Raw genomic sequence first — 17,554 nt, 5'->3', positions numbered from 1 at the left:
GTGCCGACCTGACACTGTCTGTAGGTTACTGTGCACAATCCTGATGACAGGTTCCCTTTAAGAGCCACACACTTCTCTGCGAGTTTGTGGTCTCTGTTACTTTGTAGCTGAGCTGTTGCTCCTTGCCACTTTACAAAAAACGTATTTCATTACCAGACGTAGAAGATCAGAAATCTCTCAATCTGACCTGAGTAAATGGTGCAATTCGTTAGCAGTTTTTGGGTGAAATGATAGATAAGCTTAAAAACCAAGACAAAATAACACAATATCAATATTGGTTTCAAATATAATATACCCACAATGCTGTGAGCATTCTTTACTTCACCATAAAGTACAAGTGTCAGATAATTTCCTGTTCCTACAATACATTCTGTAAGTATCAGTAGTGGTACAATTATAATTAAATATGACAATTCACATTTGCTAAACCACATTGATTGTTTTTGTAAGTTATATCAATGGCAATGATAAATGAAAAGAATGTCTACACTGTAGCAAATTTGACAAGATGGAAGTAGGGTTGAAAGATGGCAGTGAAAAGCAAATAAAGGGTGGCAGTAGCTGGGATTGCTGTATTGTTTAAAATCTATTTTGTAATACATGGGCTAAACCCTAAAAATGATCATACATTGTCAGAAATCACATCATCATAAGTTAGAGCAGGGGTCAAACAGTGCTCATTCCATGGAATGTCAAGGCTGCAGCAGTCACTTGATGACTCCTGCAAAGAGTACGGTATGTTGTTTTTTTTGTTTTGTTTCTTTTAACTGTTTTAATCCTTCCTGGCATCTTTACTGTGTGTAAAAAGTAGTGTACAGTCCCTTTAAACGGTTATTTCCAGAATCCAAAGTACTCCCATATCCATAGAATAGAAGATAACTTTCCAATCGCTGAGGGTCCAACCACTGAAGCCACGAGTGATCTCGAGAACGGGGCTGTGGATTTCAAAATTAGGCTCTGCAAAGCACCATGGAGAGGAGACAGACACAAATGTTCAACCTCTGCACATCATTAGTTATTATTATAGCACCATTTATTCCATGGCGCTTTACACTAGATTAATGGTGTGCATATTTATGTAATCACATTATTTTAGTTATTAATTTTTCTTTTTTCTATTGCACTGTATGAAATGGCTGAGCAGATTTATAGGTGTTGTGGTGTAGTGACCACTGTGTCCGCTAGGGGGCGCTGTGTGGATGTCCCAGGACGAGAGCATAAGCATTTCCAGTGTCCTGAATGATTGTAATGTGTCTCAAGCTGAATGACCGTTATGTATCTCAAGGTGGGTGGCTTTGAGATGGAAACATATGTGTGTTGATCAGCAGTGATACTGCTGAGGTGCTCTTTCAATGATGTGTCAGGGACTAGTGGCCTACAAACCCACCCAGGGGGTGTGTTTAAGAACGCTAGTATAAAGTATGTATGATTGCTTGTAGGACCTGTGATGAGGTCATAGTCATGTGACCCGGTGGGCGTGGCTATGGACCATATAATGTGGCCAGGGTAGGTCACATAGGGTGAATGCTGGGACCTGGTTGGTCCAGTGTGGAAGGTCCCGTCTGAGTGAGATGGGGCTGCCTTCTGACTGCAAGTGAACGCTGTGTTAATGGCTACACGTGCCTGGTAATTCCCTGGAGGGAATGGACATCTGCCGCATGATGTGAAGGAACTATGAGTGACCCTGAGGTAGGTGAGATAACACTGAGGCTGAAGAGGCTGTGTAATGGACATTTGCCTTATCTGTGTGATATAAGGATAACCAGAGTGAAGCTCTATAATGGACGCTATGCTGTAATGCTGTTGTATATTGCTGCTGTGGGTTTATGATGGAGGAATAAACAGCATGGACTATGTTATGTTGTATGGAAAACCTGGTGCCGGATGTGTTTTGTTCGCTGCCTAGCGAGGATCCCCTAACTGAATAACAGCGCTACCTCACAATTGGTGGAGAATGCGGGCATTGTTGTAGCCTTGTTGCTGGAAGCAACGGAAGAGGACTGCAAAGTCGGTTGCTAAGGGCAACGCTGAGCCAGGAGGGCTGACGGTTGGGGAAGCCACTGCCCGGCTGTGGTTCTGGAACCGTGGGGCGGCCTAGTGAGTAAGGCACTGTCCGGATCGGTGAGCCCAGTGCGGCCGTTTCCCCAGGAGAAAGACTTATAGGATACCTCTGCGGTAGAGGGGTCCGAGAACCTGCGCTGCCAGCAGGTGATGGTCGTGAAAACCGTGTTGTACTGACAGGGGTCAGTGAGAAAGAGACTGGTGATTACTATAGGGTGCCTCTATGGAGAAGAGGTATCCGAGGACCTGTGTGGCCAACACAGGTAACGGACAGGTGTTCGTGTTGTACTGACCGGGGTCAGTGATAAAGACTGTGTACCTGGAGGGTTCAGTGAGCAAGGTCCTGGAGGGTCAGTGTTGGGAGGTTCTGGGAGAAGAATCGGATCCCTGGAGCATGTGGTATGACCTTGGACCTGGTAAGGCGTGAGTGTTGGGCAGTCTCAGGTGGAGACGGATGTCCTGAATAGCACCCGCTGAGCCCCTGGACCTGGTGAGGCCAGTGTGTTGGGAAACCCTGGGTGGAGGGTCGGCTCCCTGAATAGCACCCGGTGCGCCCTGTGTGTTGGACGGTCTTAGGCGGAGACGGTACGTCCTGAATAGCACACAGACAGGACACATGAGTTTTGTGTAGTGTGTTTTTCTTTTCTCAACTCAGCCTGCAGTGGCTCACTGGGAGTCAAGAAGGTGACAAGTGGCTTCCTGTAACTCGGCAGGGTTACGAAGGGGACAAGCGGCTTCCGGTAACTCGGCGGGGTTACGAAGGGGACAAGCGGCTTCCTGTAACTCGGTAGGGTTATGAAGGTGACACCAGCAGCCGGTGGTGTCGGTGATCGGTGACAGCAGGAGCTGTTTTGGTGCCAGCAAGGACTTGTGTGGTATCGTTAAAAGATATAAACTGTGTTGTCTGAACTGCGGTCTAAGGAGACCGGTAAAACGGACATGGGGAAATCCCGAAAGGGGGTGGTGTCCCAAATCAGGGTGGTAGCCCAAAAGGGGGTGGAGTCCCAGAAGGTGGCGGTGACCCAAATTGGGGTGGTAACCCAAAAAGAAGTGGAGTCCCAGAGAGGGGCGGTGACCCAAATTGGGGTGGTAACCCAAAAAGGGGTGGAGTCCCGGGAGGGAGCGGTGACCCAAATTGGGGTGGTTCAGGGAATGGCAGCACTGGTTGCCTCACTGGGTATGTCTGGGGAACCACAGTGTGTGTGTATGACTTTTGAAGAATCGGGGACAGTCTTTCCGGATAACGACGGGCCACAGGTGTGTACCGTAATGCTGCATCGGGAAGGAGCCTCTGGACGGTTGGACTCAGAGTCAGGTGACTCTGACAGGAACTCCTCGTTTTCTCTCTGACCGAGAAAAACGCCAGGGTTCGCTGTAAACATCGGGTTATGGTGAACTATGCAGTAGACAGAGTAATATTTGAGGGGACCAAAGGTGGTGAGTGCCAAGGGGGTGGGATACCACGGGACTTAGTCTATGCCTTGGAGAGGGGCCGGGACTTTGTTTTGTTTGATGATGTATGGTCGGACGATGGAGACGTTTCGACTGGGGCCAGCAGACACTGAGACAGTGATGGCTACTGACGTGGACAGGTCAGAGGTAGAACTGACCAGAAGAAGTACATCTGCCCAACTTACGGACCTGACGTCTCGTGATATGACGGATGGTGGGCTGGGAGATGAGACTACTGGGGGGAAAACACGGTTAAACGGTAACGGGACGGTTCACTCGACTGGTGGGACTGACCCAGTGGTACCCTTTGACAATATAATTAAAGAGGTAGTGGTGAGACACGTGCTGGCCAAAAGAGAACAGGATCATGAGATACAGCTGATAAAGGAGACAGTGGAAGGACATCTCAAACGAGAATGAGTCCTGAGACAAATGGCCGAGCACAGGGTTGAGGAGCTCGAGAAAGAAGTTTTGCAGCTCAAAGAAACTGTAAGTGGTCTTCTGCGGGAGAAGAGCTTGGACAGTGATGTACAGCGGCCAGGTCCGATTGGTGGTGGGAAGAAGCTGCCGGTGCCCGTCTTGGCAGAGGGTCGTGAAGAGATGAGATCTCGAGAAGTTGAGGAGCTGAGAGTTGAAGAAGACAGTCACCCGGTCGGGTCAACTGTAGTGAGGGAAGTGTCCGTGGTAAAGCCAGAGCCTCCTGGCCTGGAAGAGAGTAAGGCCACGACCTTCGAGCTTGTGATTGATGTAACAGAAGACATGCAAGAAGCCTTTGCTGAGGAAGGTGTGCATGAGGCTTTCAAAGAGGCGGTCAAAGCGTGTAAGGCACACTGGGCGCCTGAGACTCGGCAGTTGGTGATAATGTCAGCCAGAGAAGACACAGCAAAGCGGGTGGCTGTCCTGAAAAACAAGCATCTGCAATGTCTTCACACCAAAAAGCTGGTTAGGCGGAGTAATATGAAAGCTGCTCGACGCCTAGAGTTAGCAAGGGAGGCTCTGGATCGGCTGGGTTTGCGTAAAGATGCGATTCCGGTACCCAAAGGTCTGATTGGGAGAATCATTGGAAGACTCGGGAAGGTAATGCAAGACCTTGTAAATGTCTCCGGTGAGGTGAGGGTGAGGATCCCTCCTGATGATGAAGACCAGGTTTCCAGTGAAGAGGGTAGGATTCCCATCATGGTGGTTGGCTCCGTGGAAAGCCTGAAAAATTTTCGGATGCTCTTGGAGTATCGAGTGGGGTACCTGCAAGAGATTGAGCAGTTGAGTCTGGACCGTCGGCGGATCAATAAAGAGGTATGGAACAGATTGCGGCTGCCTTCAACCCAAGATGTAAGGACCTGAAGGGTTCCGCCAAGTAGTGACATGGCAGGTGGCCGAAGAATGTCAGCAAGTGGTAGTTTGACGGGCCGTACGAGGCTGAGAGACCTTAGTTACTGTGAGACGCTGAATGGGTCAGACTCAGGCCAGACAGTAGGCTCGATTAAGACTTATGAGTATGACCGCACCAACTGTGAGAGCCGATCAGTGAGAGAAAGGAGTGTGGTGACTAAACAGTGTCTGATGACGCAGACAGACTGTAACTGGATGGTCAAAGATCAGGGCTGATATTCTGACCGCTGGGGGCGGGGGAGGCCTAACGTAGAGATGAGGCCATATGACGGACGGAGACGGTTCTCTCGACCTGTGGGGCAAGGTGTAATGAGTGCCTGGTCTCGACATCCTAGGGTAATGTTGTGTGTTCAACCCCACAAGTTTGAACAGAGGGGGAGGTATGTGGTGTAGTGACCACTGTGTCCGCTAGGGGGGTGCTGTGTGGATGTCCCAGGACGAGAGTATAAGCATTTCCAGTGTCCTGAATGATTGTAATGTGTCTCAAGGTGAATGACTGATATGTATCTCAAGGTGGGTGGCTTTGAGATGGAGACATATGTGTGTTGATCAGCAGTGATACTGCTGAGGTGCTGTTTCAATGTGTCAGGGACTAGTGACCTACAAACCCACCCAGGGTGTGTGTTTAAGAATGCTAGTATAAAGTATGTATAAATGCTTTTAGGACCTGTGATGAGGTCATAGTCATGTGACCTGGTGGGCGTGGCTATGGACTGTGGCCAGGGTAGGTCACATGGGGTGAATGCTGGGACCTGGTTGGTCCAGTGTGGAAGGTCCCGTCTGAGTGAGATGGGGCTGCTTTCTGACAGCAAGTGAACGCTGTGTTAATGGCTGCACGTGCCTGGTAATTCCCTGGAGGGAATGGACGTCTGCCGCATGATGGTGAAGGAACCATGAGTGACCCTGATGTGGGTGAGATAACACTGAGGCTGAAGAGCCTGTGTAATAGACATTTGCCTTATCTGTGTGATATAAGGATAACCAGAGTGAAGCTCTATAATGGACGCTATGCTGTAATGCTGTTGTATATTGCTGCTGTGGGTTTATGATGGAGGAATAAACCGCATGGACTATGTTATGTTGTATGGAAAACCTGGTGCCAGATGTGTTTTGTTCGCTGCCTAGCGAGGATCCCCTAACTGAATAACAGCGCTACCTCACAGTGTGTGTGTGTGTGTGTATATATATATATATATATATACACTCACTGGCCACTTTATTAGGTACACCTGTCCAACTGTGTGTTAAGACTTAATTTCTAATCAGCCAATCACATGGCGGCAACTCAGTGCATTTAGGCATGTAGACATGGTCAAGACAATCTCCTGCAGTTCAAACCGAGCATCAGTATGGGGAAGAAAGGTGATTTGAGTGCCTTTGAACGTGGCATGATTGTTGGTGCCAGAAGGGCTGGTCTGAGTATTACAGAAACTGCTGATCTACTGGGATTTTCACGCACAACCATCTCTAGGGTTTACAGAGAATGGTCCGAAAAAGAAAAAAAATCCAGTGAGCGGCAGTTCTGTGGCCGGAAATGCCTTGTTGATGCCAGAGGTCAGAGGAGAATGGGCATACTGGTTCGAGCTGATAGAAAGGCAACAGTGACTCAAATTGCCACCCGTTACAACCAAGGTAGGCAGAAGAGCATCTCTGAACGCACAGTGCGTCGAACTTTGAGGCAGATGGGCTACAGCAGCAGAAGACCACACTGGGTACCACTCCTCTCAGCTAAGAACAGGCATCTGATGGCTACTTTCAGCAGGATAATGCGCCATGTCATAAAGCTCGAATCATCTCAGATTGGTTTCTTGAACATGACAATGAGTTCACTGTACTCAAATGGCCTCCTCAGTCACCAGATCTCAATCCAATAGAGCATCTTTGGGATGTGGTGGAACGGGAGATTCGCATCAGGGATGTGCAGCCGACAAATCTGCGCCAACTGTGTGATGCCATCATGTCAATATGGTCCAAAATCTCTGAGGAATGCTTCCAGCACCTTGTTGAATCTCTGCCACGAAGAATTGAGGCAGTTCTGAAGGCAAAAGGGGGTCCAACCCGTTAATAGCATGGTGTACCTAATAAAGTGGCCAGTGAGTGTATATATATATATATACACACACACACACACATACTGTATATATGATTTTTATTTTTATAGGGCCAACGTATTCTGCAGCACTTTACAATTTTAGAGGGGAATTGTACGGACAATAAAGACATTATAGAATAAACGTAACTCGGATGCCAAACGGAATGAGGGCCCTGCTCGCATGCTTACAATATACATATATATATATAAATATATATATATATATATATATATATATATACACATACACATTAAATAACATCGCTGTTCGAATGTCTGGTATTTGTAATGTAAAAAAATCATTTTAAGAAAAATCATTTCAGAACTTTTTCAACCTTTAATGTCCAATGTACAATTAAATTGAAAAATCAGCTGAAATCTTTTTTTTTTTTTTTTTTTTTTTTAGGGAAAAAAGAAAAATTAATAACTAAAATAATGTGATTTCGTAAATATGCACACCAGTAATCTAGTACGTTGAAGTACCCTTGGAATTTATGACAGCTTTTAGTCGTTTTAGTCTGTCAGCATGGCACTTCTAAATTTGGCAATCTTTGCTCACTCTAATGTGTGTATATTTGGAGAAACTGCTGCAAAGAGCAAGAATGAGTTAAAAAAATAGAAGTGTTAATGGTTTATATCTATCAGTGAATGAACAAAAGAGAAACCAAAATTCCTTTGTCTTCGAAATAGCATCAGAGCATCAATTTTTCTAGGTACCCTTGCACACAGTTTTTGAAGAAGCTCTGCAGGAAGGTTGTTCCAAATATCTTGGAGAACTAATTACACATCTTCTCAGCGGCGGATATAGCATTGGTGCAACCTGTGAAGCTGCACTGTGGCCCAAGAGGTAAAGGGCCCATTTCTACCACCAAATCAGGTGTAATTTTGTATTTTTAGGAGCTCTTGGGCTGCAAAGGACTCATATATTGTTATTGCACAGGGGCCCTTTTCGGTCTGTGTCCGCCAGTGCATCTTCTGTGGAGTTAGGTGGCAAATGCTTCATGTAATCCCAGACAGACTTAATGTTGCTGAGATGAGAGCTCTGTAGGGACCATATCATCACTTCCAGGACTCCTTGTTCTTCTTTACAGTGAAGCTACTTTTCAGTGACATTGGCTGTATGTTTGGGGTTGTTGTCCTGCTGCAGAATAAAACACCTCCCTGATGATATTGCACGATGGATAAGTGCCTATATTTATCTGTAGATACAATGGTTTGCCAAGTAAACTTAGTGCAGCAGATGAAACACATCATGCTTACTTACCTTTGAAATCGGAAAATGTCTAACAGTGCCATCAGCTCAGAACTGTTAGCGACCTATAGGACCCAGCTAAACACATCTACTGTTCAGTGAAGTGTGACCAAAAGTGGTCTTCATGGAAAAATTGCAGCCAAAAACCATACCTGGGACATTCAAACAAAGCCATGTGACTCAACTGTGCACAAAAATATAGACAAATGTTGTCTGGCTGATGAGTCAACATTTGAAATATTTGGTTGTAACAAAAAGCAATTTGTTGAACGGCTGAAGATCGGAACAATAATGGGTGTTTGCAGGCAGCATTGAAGCATGGTGAAGGCTCCTTGCAAGTTTGGGGCGGCGTTCCAGGAAAAGAAGTCAGGAGTATGGCCAAGATTAATGGTGTATCAATGCTGAGAAATACAGGTAAATAGTTATCCATCATGCAACACCATCAGAGAGGTGCCAGAATTGGTTCAAATTTATTTTGCAGTAGGACAATGACCCCAAACATATAGCCAATATCGTTAAGAACTATCTTCAGCTTAAAAAAGAACAAAGAGTTCTGGAAGTGATGTATGTATCGCTCCTACAGAGCCATAATGATATGTGCAAGACTGTATCCACAGAAGATCTGTGGTTAATACTCTAAGATGTTTGGAGCAATAACTGTACTGAGATCCTTCAAAAACAGTTCAAGTGAATTGAGGCTGTTTGGAAGGCAAACAGTGGTCACACCAAATATTGATTCAATTAAGCTTTGTCTTGTGATTACGCTTTGCATATGTATAATCATTTAAAAATTATTTTTTTAAAAATATGTGCAAGAACATCTAGCAAATGTTTGACATAAACATGATGTAAATACAAGTAGAAGTTTAAACTCCACATCAAGCCTCATTATGAATAGTAGGTTACACGCCTTTTGGTGGGTTGTCATCTAAAAATAACCACCATAGTAGATATCCAACAAATGAGGAGAGCTAGCACTATAAATGATTATGAAATTCTGTATTATAATCCAAATGTGTCATTTTGGCGACATCCTTAACCTTTATCAGGCATTCAGTTTGGAGTGCTGCTTCTTTTCTGTATTAGGGCTTATTCACACTTCACATTCAAATTTTTCAAAATAGGTTATATGAAGACAACAGAAAAACCCTCTTTATGGCTCAATGAAATGGGAAGCATACGGAGGCACAATATACGATTCATTACCTCTATTTATGAAAGCTCTTTTACCAAATGGAACTATAGTGTGATTGTGTCCCTGACCCGTTTGTTAAAAGATTTCTGTTGGAGAAAAAGTTTGACCAATTAAGAGAATGTAGTAAGTCACTTTCTTTGCTATGTATATCACATTTTGTAAAAATATCAGTTTGGTAGAAGGGACACAAACACCTACACCAGAACATAACCAATCTCAGCCAGCCAAAACAGCATGTAAAACAAGGCTAATAATTTAAGGGTATGTGCACATAAAGTTTTTTTTCAGTAGTTTTTGGAGCAGATTATCCTCAAAAACTCTCGGAAAACTCTTCCAATTCATTTCTATATGAATTCCATAAGAACTTTTTAAATCTTATTTTTGCTGAAAACACCTGGAGGAAAAAAGAAGTGCGTGTCAACTCCTTGAAGAGGATCATGAATAAAACTTCTCCAAACAAGATAGTGACCAATTAAAAGGCTGCAAAGAATTCTTCAGGGAAAAACTATTCCAACAAATGAAATGCTTCAAGAAAAAAAATCCCAAAAAAGAGCGTTTTGTGAAGCGGTTTCGGCTTGAAAAAAAATCATGGATTTTGAATGTCTCAAAAAACTGTGTGCTGAAACCCATAATGCAGTGGACAAAGAATAGATGTGCTTTGTGATCTGAAGCTAAGTAAAATGTATTTTAAGGGAACTTACACCTTGATAATCACTATTTACTTGCAGATAAAGGGGTAATCTGCAGGTTAAATAACCTTTAGCCCCTGTGTATCTGGTTACAGGGAGAAAATGAAGCTTTATTCCCCCTGAAGCCGCTTGATTTCAGTCATCGGGACGGTGCAGGGAGCGATTTGCAGTCACTACTCACTATACAAAAAAAGCAGCTATAATCACCCCTCTTCATTTTTATTGACTACTTTCTCTGCATTGTATGTGTGCAGCATTTGCTTTCAGAGCAGGCTGTCAATCAAAGTGCCAAGGCGTGACTGTAACCACTCCCTGCTATATCCTGATGGCTAGAAGCAAGTGGCTATCAAGAGAAAAAAAATGTCATTTTCTCTAGGCTTTGAGCTTGCAGTAAGTCGCTATACAGGGTTTGAACACTATCTGCAGATTACTGCTATATCTGTAGGTAACTGTGATTTCTCTCAGTGACAGGTTACCATTAAGCATACTTTCAGCTGATTAACATAAGTCTTTGCTTGATTTACACGTAGTCCATGATCCGCTCATGAGTTATCTGCTGTTATGGAGGTTGCAGTTGAGGTGGGCCTTTGGAATGAACTAATGACACCTGAAGGTCTCTGTAATTAATGGACAATGTTTTTATTCTTCCATCAGGTTCAAGAAGCTTCAATGTGCTTGTTACTCGTAAAAACGGTACTATTTATATTTGTAAAAAACACTTTTACTTCATTGACAAACTCAACTCAAAATGTCGTCATCACTTTGTGCGTAGGAGAAGCCATAGAAGGCATTGGAACAGCTGGAGCTCATGTTATTCAGGTCAGGAGTACGACTCACAGAGTTAGGCACTGCTTCTTGTGTGAACTCTGGATCAAAGTGCCGAAGATCACCTGGACCAGCCTAAAAAGGTTAATGTGCAGATATGTTAGGATTTTCATCTCACACCAAACCTGTTTCATGATACAATCACATTAAATTATATGGTTTATTAGATTGAACTCTAATGACTAGGAAATATTAGTTAGAACTGATCCATATCAAAATTAACATTGTGACCATAAAAGATGTTCCTTATTGATTGTGATTGTGTCTGTAAACAAGCTTTACAGCTTAAAGAAGTTGTCCACTACTTGGACAACTTTTCTCATACTGCTCGCTTGGCTCCAATAACATAATAAAGCTTACACTTACCTCCTATGTTGGCGCCGTTCCCGCAGTGTCGGCACTCGCTCTTCCTGGGGTTCTCCAGCAATGATGCTGGCGCTCAATCAGCGCTGGCGTCACATGACAGCCCCGGGGAGAGTGAATGCCGACACCACGAGTACGGGCCTGGCATGGGAGGTGAGTATAAGCTTTATTATGTTATCAGGGCCTAATGTTTTGCTCAAGAAAGGGTTGTCCTAGTAGTGGACAACCCCTTTAAGGTGAATGTATTGTGATGTGTGCAGAGGTCATAATGCAGGCAGTGAGATGTAAGCCGTGTCCATGACTTACTGTGGATTCTACGATATCTACAAGGGTGATTCGTAGATATCGTACATCTGTCAAGTCAGCAGTCTTCCTCATGATTGTGTAGCTACTGAAACAGACTAAGAGACCTTTTAAACGCTTAGGAAGCCTTTGCAGGTTTTTTTATAATTCTAATTTACTGAGATAATGACTTTTGGGGTTTCATTGGCTGTAAGCCATAATCATCAACATTAACAGAAATAAACACTTGAAATAGATCACTCTGTGTGTAATGACTCTGCATAATATATGAGTTTCTCTTTTTGTATTGAAGAACTGAAATAAATCAACTTCTTGATGATATTCTAATTTAGTGAGAAGCACTAGTATATGGATAAAGGCCCTGATTCGTATGCCCGTCTTATTGAGGGTCGTGAAGGAATAAAATGCACCAACTTCATTAAAGTGGTTGTCTGGTACTTTAACATTGATAGCTTGTCTGTGTCTGATCAGTGGAGATGCGACACCCCTGTCGATCAGCTGTTCCCGGTGACAGCGGTGACACTAGTTGCTCCGTTGCAGAGCTACACAACTCCATTGACTGAATAGTGGTCGCATCTGAGTACTGCGTAGCCGCCTCCTATTCAAATCAATAGGGGGTGGACTTACAGTACCCGGCTGCGGCCACTATTCCGTAGTTGCATCTATGTAGTTTTGTAACTGAGCATTTCTTGCTGCTGCCAATACAGGGAACTGCTGTTCCCCCACCCCCACCAATCAGACATTGATGATGCATCTTAAGGATAGGTCATCAATGTTAACCCCTTCACCCCCAAGGGTGGTTTGCACGTTCATGACCGGGCCAATTTTTACAATTCTGACCACTGTACCTTTATGAGGTCATAACTCTGGAACGCTTCCATGGATCCCGGTGATTCTGACATTGTTTTCTCGTGACATATAGTACTTCATGTTAGTGGTAAAATTTCATTCAAATAACTTGCGTTTATTTGTGAAAAAAACGGAAATTTGGCGAAAATTTTGAAAATTTCGCAATTTTCCAACTTTGAATTTTTATGCCCTTAAATCACAGAGATACGGCACACAAAAAACTTGATAACTAACATTTCTCACATGTTTACTTTACATCAGCACAATTTTGGAACCAAAATTTTTTTTTCTTAGGAAGTTATAAGGGTTAAAAGTTCACCAGCGATTTCTCATTTTTACAACACCATTTTATTTTTAGGACCACATCACATTTGAAGCCACTTTGAGGGGTCTATATGATAGAAAATACCCAAAAGTGACACCATTCTAAAAACTGCACCCCTTAAGGTGCTCAAAACCACATTCAAGAAGTTTATTAACCCTTTAGGTGCGTCACAGGAATTTTTTTGAATATTTAAAAAAAAATGAACATCTAACTTTTTTTCATAAAAAAAATACTTCAGGTTCAATTTTTTTTATTTTACCAAGGGTAACAGGAGAAATTGGACTGCAAAAGTTATTGTGCAATTTGTCCTGAGTAGGCTGATACCTGAAATGTGGGGGGGAACGACTGTTTCGGCGCATGGCAGAGCTCAGAATGGAAGGAGCGTCGTTTGACTTTTTCAATGCAAAATTGGCTGGAATTCAGATTGGACGCCATGTCACGTTTGGAGAGTCCCTGATGTACCTAATCAGTGGAAACCCCCTACAAGTGACCCCATTTTGGAAACTAGACCCCCCAAGGAACTTATCTAGATATGTGGTGAGAACTTTGAACCCACAAGGGCTTTACAGAAGTTTATAACGTACAGCGGTACAATTAAAAAATCATATTTTTTCCACAAAAATGATCTTTTCACCCCAATTTTTATTTTCCCAAGGGTAACAGGACCCTAAAAGTTATTGTGCAATTTGTCCTCAGTACGCTGATACCCCACATGTGGGGGTAAACCACTATTTGGGCGCATGGCAGAGCTCGGAAGGGAAGCAGCGCCATTTGACGTTTTTGGCTGGAATTGCGATCGGACACCATGTCGCGATTGGAAAACCCCTGATGTACCTAAACAGTGGAACCCCCACAAATGACACCATTTTGTAAACTAGACCCCCCAAGGAACTTATCTAGATGTGTGGTGAGCACTTTGAACCCCCCAGTGCTTCACAGAAGTTTATAACGCCCGGGCGTGAAAATAAAAAATTCGTATTTTTTCCACAAACATGATCTTTTAGTCACCATTTTTTTTATTTTCCCAAGGGTACCAGGAGAAATTGGACCCCAAAAGTTGTTGTCCAATTTGTCCTGAGTATGCTGATACCCCATATGTGGGAGAAAACTACTGTATGGGCACACGTCGGGGCTCGGAAGGGAAGTAGTGACGTTTTGGAATGGAGACTTTCATGGAATGGTCTGCGGGTGTCATGTTGCCTTTGGAGAGCCCCTAATGTACCTAAACTATTGAAACTCCCCACAAGTGACCCCATTTTGGACACTAGACCCCCCACGGAACTTATCTAGATGTGTGGTGAGCACTTTGAACCCCCAAGTGCTTCACAGAAGTTTATAACACTCGGACGTGAAAATAAAAAAATCATTTTTTTCCACAAAAATGATATTTTTGCCCCCAATTTTTTATTTTCCTAAGGGTAACAGGAGAAATTAGACCCCAAAAATTGTTTTGTAATTTGTCCTGAGTAGGCTGATACCCTACATGTGGGGGTAAAACACTGTTTGAGCGCATGGCAGAGCTTGGAAGGGAAGGAGCACCATTTGACTTTTTCAACTCAGAATTGGCTGGAATTGAGATCAGACACCATGTTGCATTTGGAGAGCACCTGATGTGCCCAAACAGTGGAAACCCCCAATTCTAACTCCAACCCAAACCCCAACACACCCCTAACCCTAATTTCAGCCCTAACCCTAACCTTAACCCTAGCCCTAACCCTAAGCCCTAACCCTAACCCTAGCCCTAACCCTACCCTAACCCTAGCCCTAATGGAAAAATGGAAATAAATACATTTTTTTTATTTTATTATTTTTCCCTAACGAAGGGGGTGATAACGGGGGGGGTTTGATTTACTATTTATGGCGGTTTTTATGTTTGGCAGCTGTCGCACGCTAAAAGACGCTTTTTATTGTAAAAATAGTTTTTGCATCACCACATATTGAGAGCTATAATTTTTCCGTATTTTGACACACCGAGTCACGTGAGGTCTTATTTTTTGCGGGACGAGTTGACGTTTTTATTGGTACCATTTTCGGGCACGTGACATTTTTTGATCGCTTTTTATTCCGATTTTTGGGACGCAGAATGAACAAAAACCAGCGTTTCATGAATTTCTTTTGGGGGGGTGCGTTTACACCGTTTCGCGTGCGGTAAAATTGATAAAGCGGTTTTATTCTTCGGGTCAGTACGGTTACAGCGATACCTCATTTAGGTCTTTTTTTATGTTTTGTCGGTTTTATGCAATGAAAACTATTTTATATAAAAAATAATTATTTTTGCATCCCTTTATTCTGCGAGCTATAACTTTTTTATTTTTTCGCTGATGATGCTGTATCGCAGCTCGTTTTTTGCGGGACAAGATGACGTTTTCAGTGGTACCATGGATATTTATATGCGTCTTTTTGATCGTGCGTTATTACACTTTTTGTTTGGCAGTATGATAATAAATCATTATTTTTTGCTTCGTTTTTTATTTTTATTTTTTAAGGGGTTCGCTAAAGGGGTTAACTAATGGGACAGTTTTATAGGGCGGGTCGTTATGGACGCGGCGATACCTAATATGTGTACTTTTATTGTTTTGTTTTTTTTTATTTCCAAAAAATGGATTTATTGGGGGAATATTTATTTATTTTTTTTCTAATTTATTTGGCGATTTTTTTTTTTATTATTTTAACACTTTTTTTTTATTTTTTTTTAACTTTATTAAATAGTCCCAGGTGGGACATCACTGTCCTGTGACAGATCGCTGATCTGTCACATCACAGATCACTGTGACAGATCAGCGATCTGTCACAGGCAGTGCAGAAGGCTTCCTCATGCCTGCGCTTTGCAGGCACTGAGGAAGCCGGCTTCCTGCAGGCCCCCGAAGGCCCCCGTCGCCATCTTGGATTCGGGGGCCTGCTGAAAAGGAGCCCCCCGCAGCAGCGCTGCACATTACGCTGCCGTGGGGGGCTCAGGGAAGCACGGAGAGAGCCCCCTCCCTGCCGATTCTTCCCTTTAACCCCCGGTACACCGCGATCACGTTTGATCGCGGTGTGCAAGGGGTTAACGTGTCGGGGGCGGTCCGTGACCGCCCCTGACATATTGTGCCGGGTGTCAGCTGACACCCGGCCGCGATCAGCGGCGCTCACCACGTGGGCGCCGCTGATCGCAGTAGACGTACTATCCCGTCCATGGGCATAGGGGCCCAGGTCCCATGGACGGGATAGTACGTCGGATGGCAGGAAGGGGTTAAAGTCTCGGACAACCCCTATAATTAAGAGACACACAAAGCATAATTCGGCACATCTTATCAGTAGTGTTAAGCCCCCGTTACACACTGCGATATCGCTAGCAATATTGCTGTAAAGTCACCGATTTTGTGACGTTGCAGCGATATTTGCTAGCGATATCGCTGCATGTGATACTTACCTCCGACCGGCTCCCCCGCTGATTATCGCTGATCGCGCGAGAAGCTCCTGGACCATTCCTCGTCGGCCACTTCCAGCGGCGCCGACGAGCGAAGCGTGGAGCCGGGCGGGAGGACGCAGGATCGCCGCGTCTGACAGGTAAGTAGCGATCCCCGACCACCGCTATGTCGCTGGTAAGATCTGCCTGTGTGGCAGCTCACTAGCGACCACCTAGCGATCCTGACCGCGTCATATCGCTAGTCGGGATCGCTGGTGCATCGCTAGGTGTAACGGTACCCTTAGTCTCACCAAAAATGTTACTCCAGTCAGAAACTGTTGTAACATTTCCAGCACAAAAACACTGCCAATTTTGAAGGATTGGGTGGCATAGCCACACCCAATTTCACCCCAGCTCTGCCCATCATGGCGGAGCTGCACAATTACGCCAAGAGTTGTAAAATGCTTGAACAACATCCCATTGCACACTAATTTTGTGACTTCTGAAAGAGTTTTACAAAAACTGGAGTAAGCACTTAAATGAATTGAGACCAAAGTGTAACCCAGTCATTTATGATAATACAATGACAGATACAATGATCTTTACAGAACAATAGGTCACTGTGTTCTGTCCTAGCAGTAAATTTGCTGTCTAATGTTCAGTCATTTTGTGCCTTACAGTTATTACAGGCAGATTTTTCTGCATATAAAGGATATCAGTGGTCCCCAACTTTTCTGAACTAGAGAGCCACATTCAGCTCTGAGAGAGGGTTGCGAGCCACATCCAGCTCCTGCTCCATCACAGTAATGGCAACCAAAGCCACCATTAGGTGTTATGATTGAGTCACCGTAGGAGGCAAAAACAGAAATGCTAGCTAAGTCCAGAAAACCAGAGAGGTTGGCAGCTATTGGATTGCAGACCCCTGAACCTATCAACACAACTAGCAGTAGCCGTGGGGGGTTCCTATGATGCCCGAGACCCCACGATCACAGCCAGAGAATTAGATAGCCTAAAGACAGAAAGGGAAATCTAAACTGCCCCAGCGCAGACCCCAAAGCAAAAGGCAGCCCCCCACATATAATGACGGTGAAGCAAGAAGAAAGAACACAACACACACAGAAAGATAGACTGAGCAAAGACGGGGCCCAAGCTAACTAGATAGGAAAGGACAGGAAGGCTGCTGTCTGCAATCCGTGAAAAACCCTATGAAAATAAGAGCCAACAGACTGACAGTGAAAAAGGCCCTGAAGACGCTAGGCTTCAAAAAGACTGGCAGTACTCAGGAATATTCTGAAGACAGAGCAACATGCAAAAGAAGAATCAGCTCACCCCAGCAGGGAATGGCAGAATCAAGAAAAGCAAGGCAAACAAAAA

General features: G+C 44.1%; 1 protein-coding gene across 3 annotated transcripts in view; it reads right to left on the bottom strand.

Moving 5' to 3' along the window:
* Positions 1-17,554, bottom strand: part of SGK2 (serum/glucocorticoid regulated kinase 2) — a 186,461-nt gene that overhangs the window by 52,040 nt on the left and 116,867 nt on the right. Inside the window, exon 12 of one of the 3 annotated variants that reach the window (XM_073555321.1) lies at positions 7,035-11,030. The exons of the other annotated variants lie outside the window; for them this stretch is intronic. Within the exon in view, the coding sequence (XP_073411422.1) occupies positions 10,869-11,030 (162 nt within the window). The 3' untranslated portion in view covers positions 7,035-10,868. Of the gene's footprint in view, positions 1-7,034; positions 11,031-17,554 lie in introns of those variants that run through there. 3 annotated transcript variants of the gene reach the window in all.

Source organism: Dendrobates tinctorius, unplaced genomic scaffold (assembly GCF_039654945.1).
Source record: "Dendrobates tinctorius isolate UK_male_01 unplaced genomic scaffold, ASM3965494v1 ptg000223l, whole genome shotgun sequence".
Lineage (NCBI taxonomy): Eukaryota > Metazoa > Chordata > Amphibia > Anura > Dendrobatidae > Dendrobates > Dendrobates tinctorius.
Note: the sequence above shows the minus strand (reverse complement) of the source record. Positions and strands in the feature narration are given on the sequence as shown.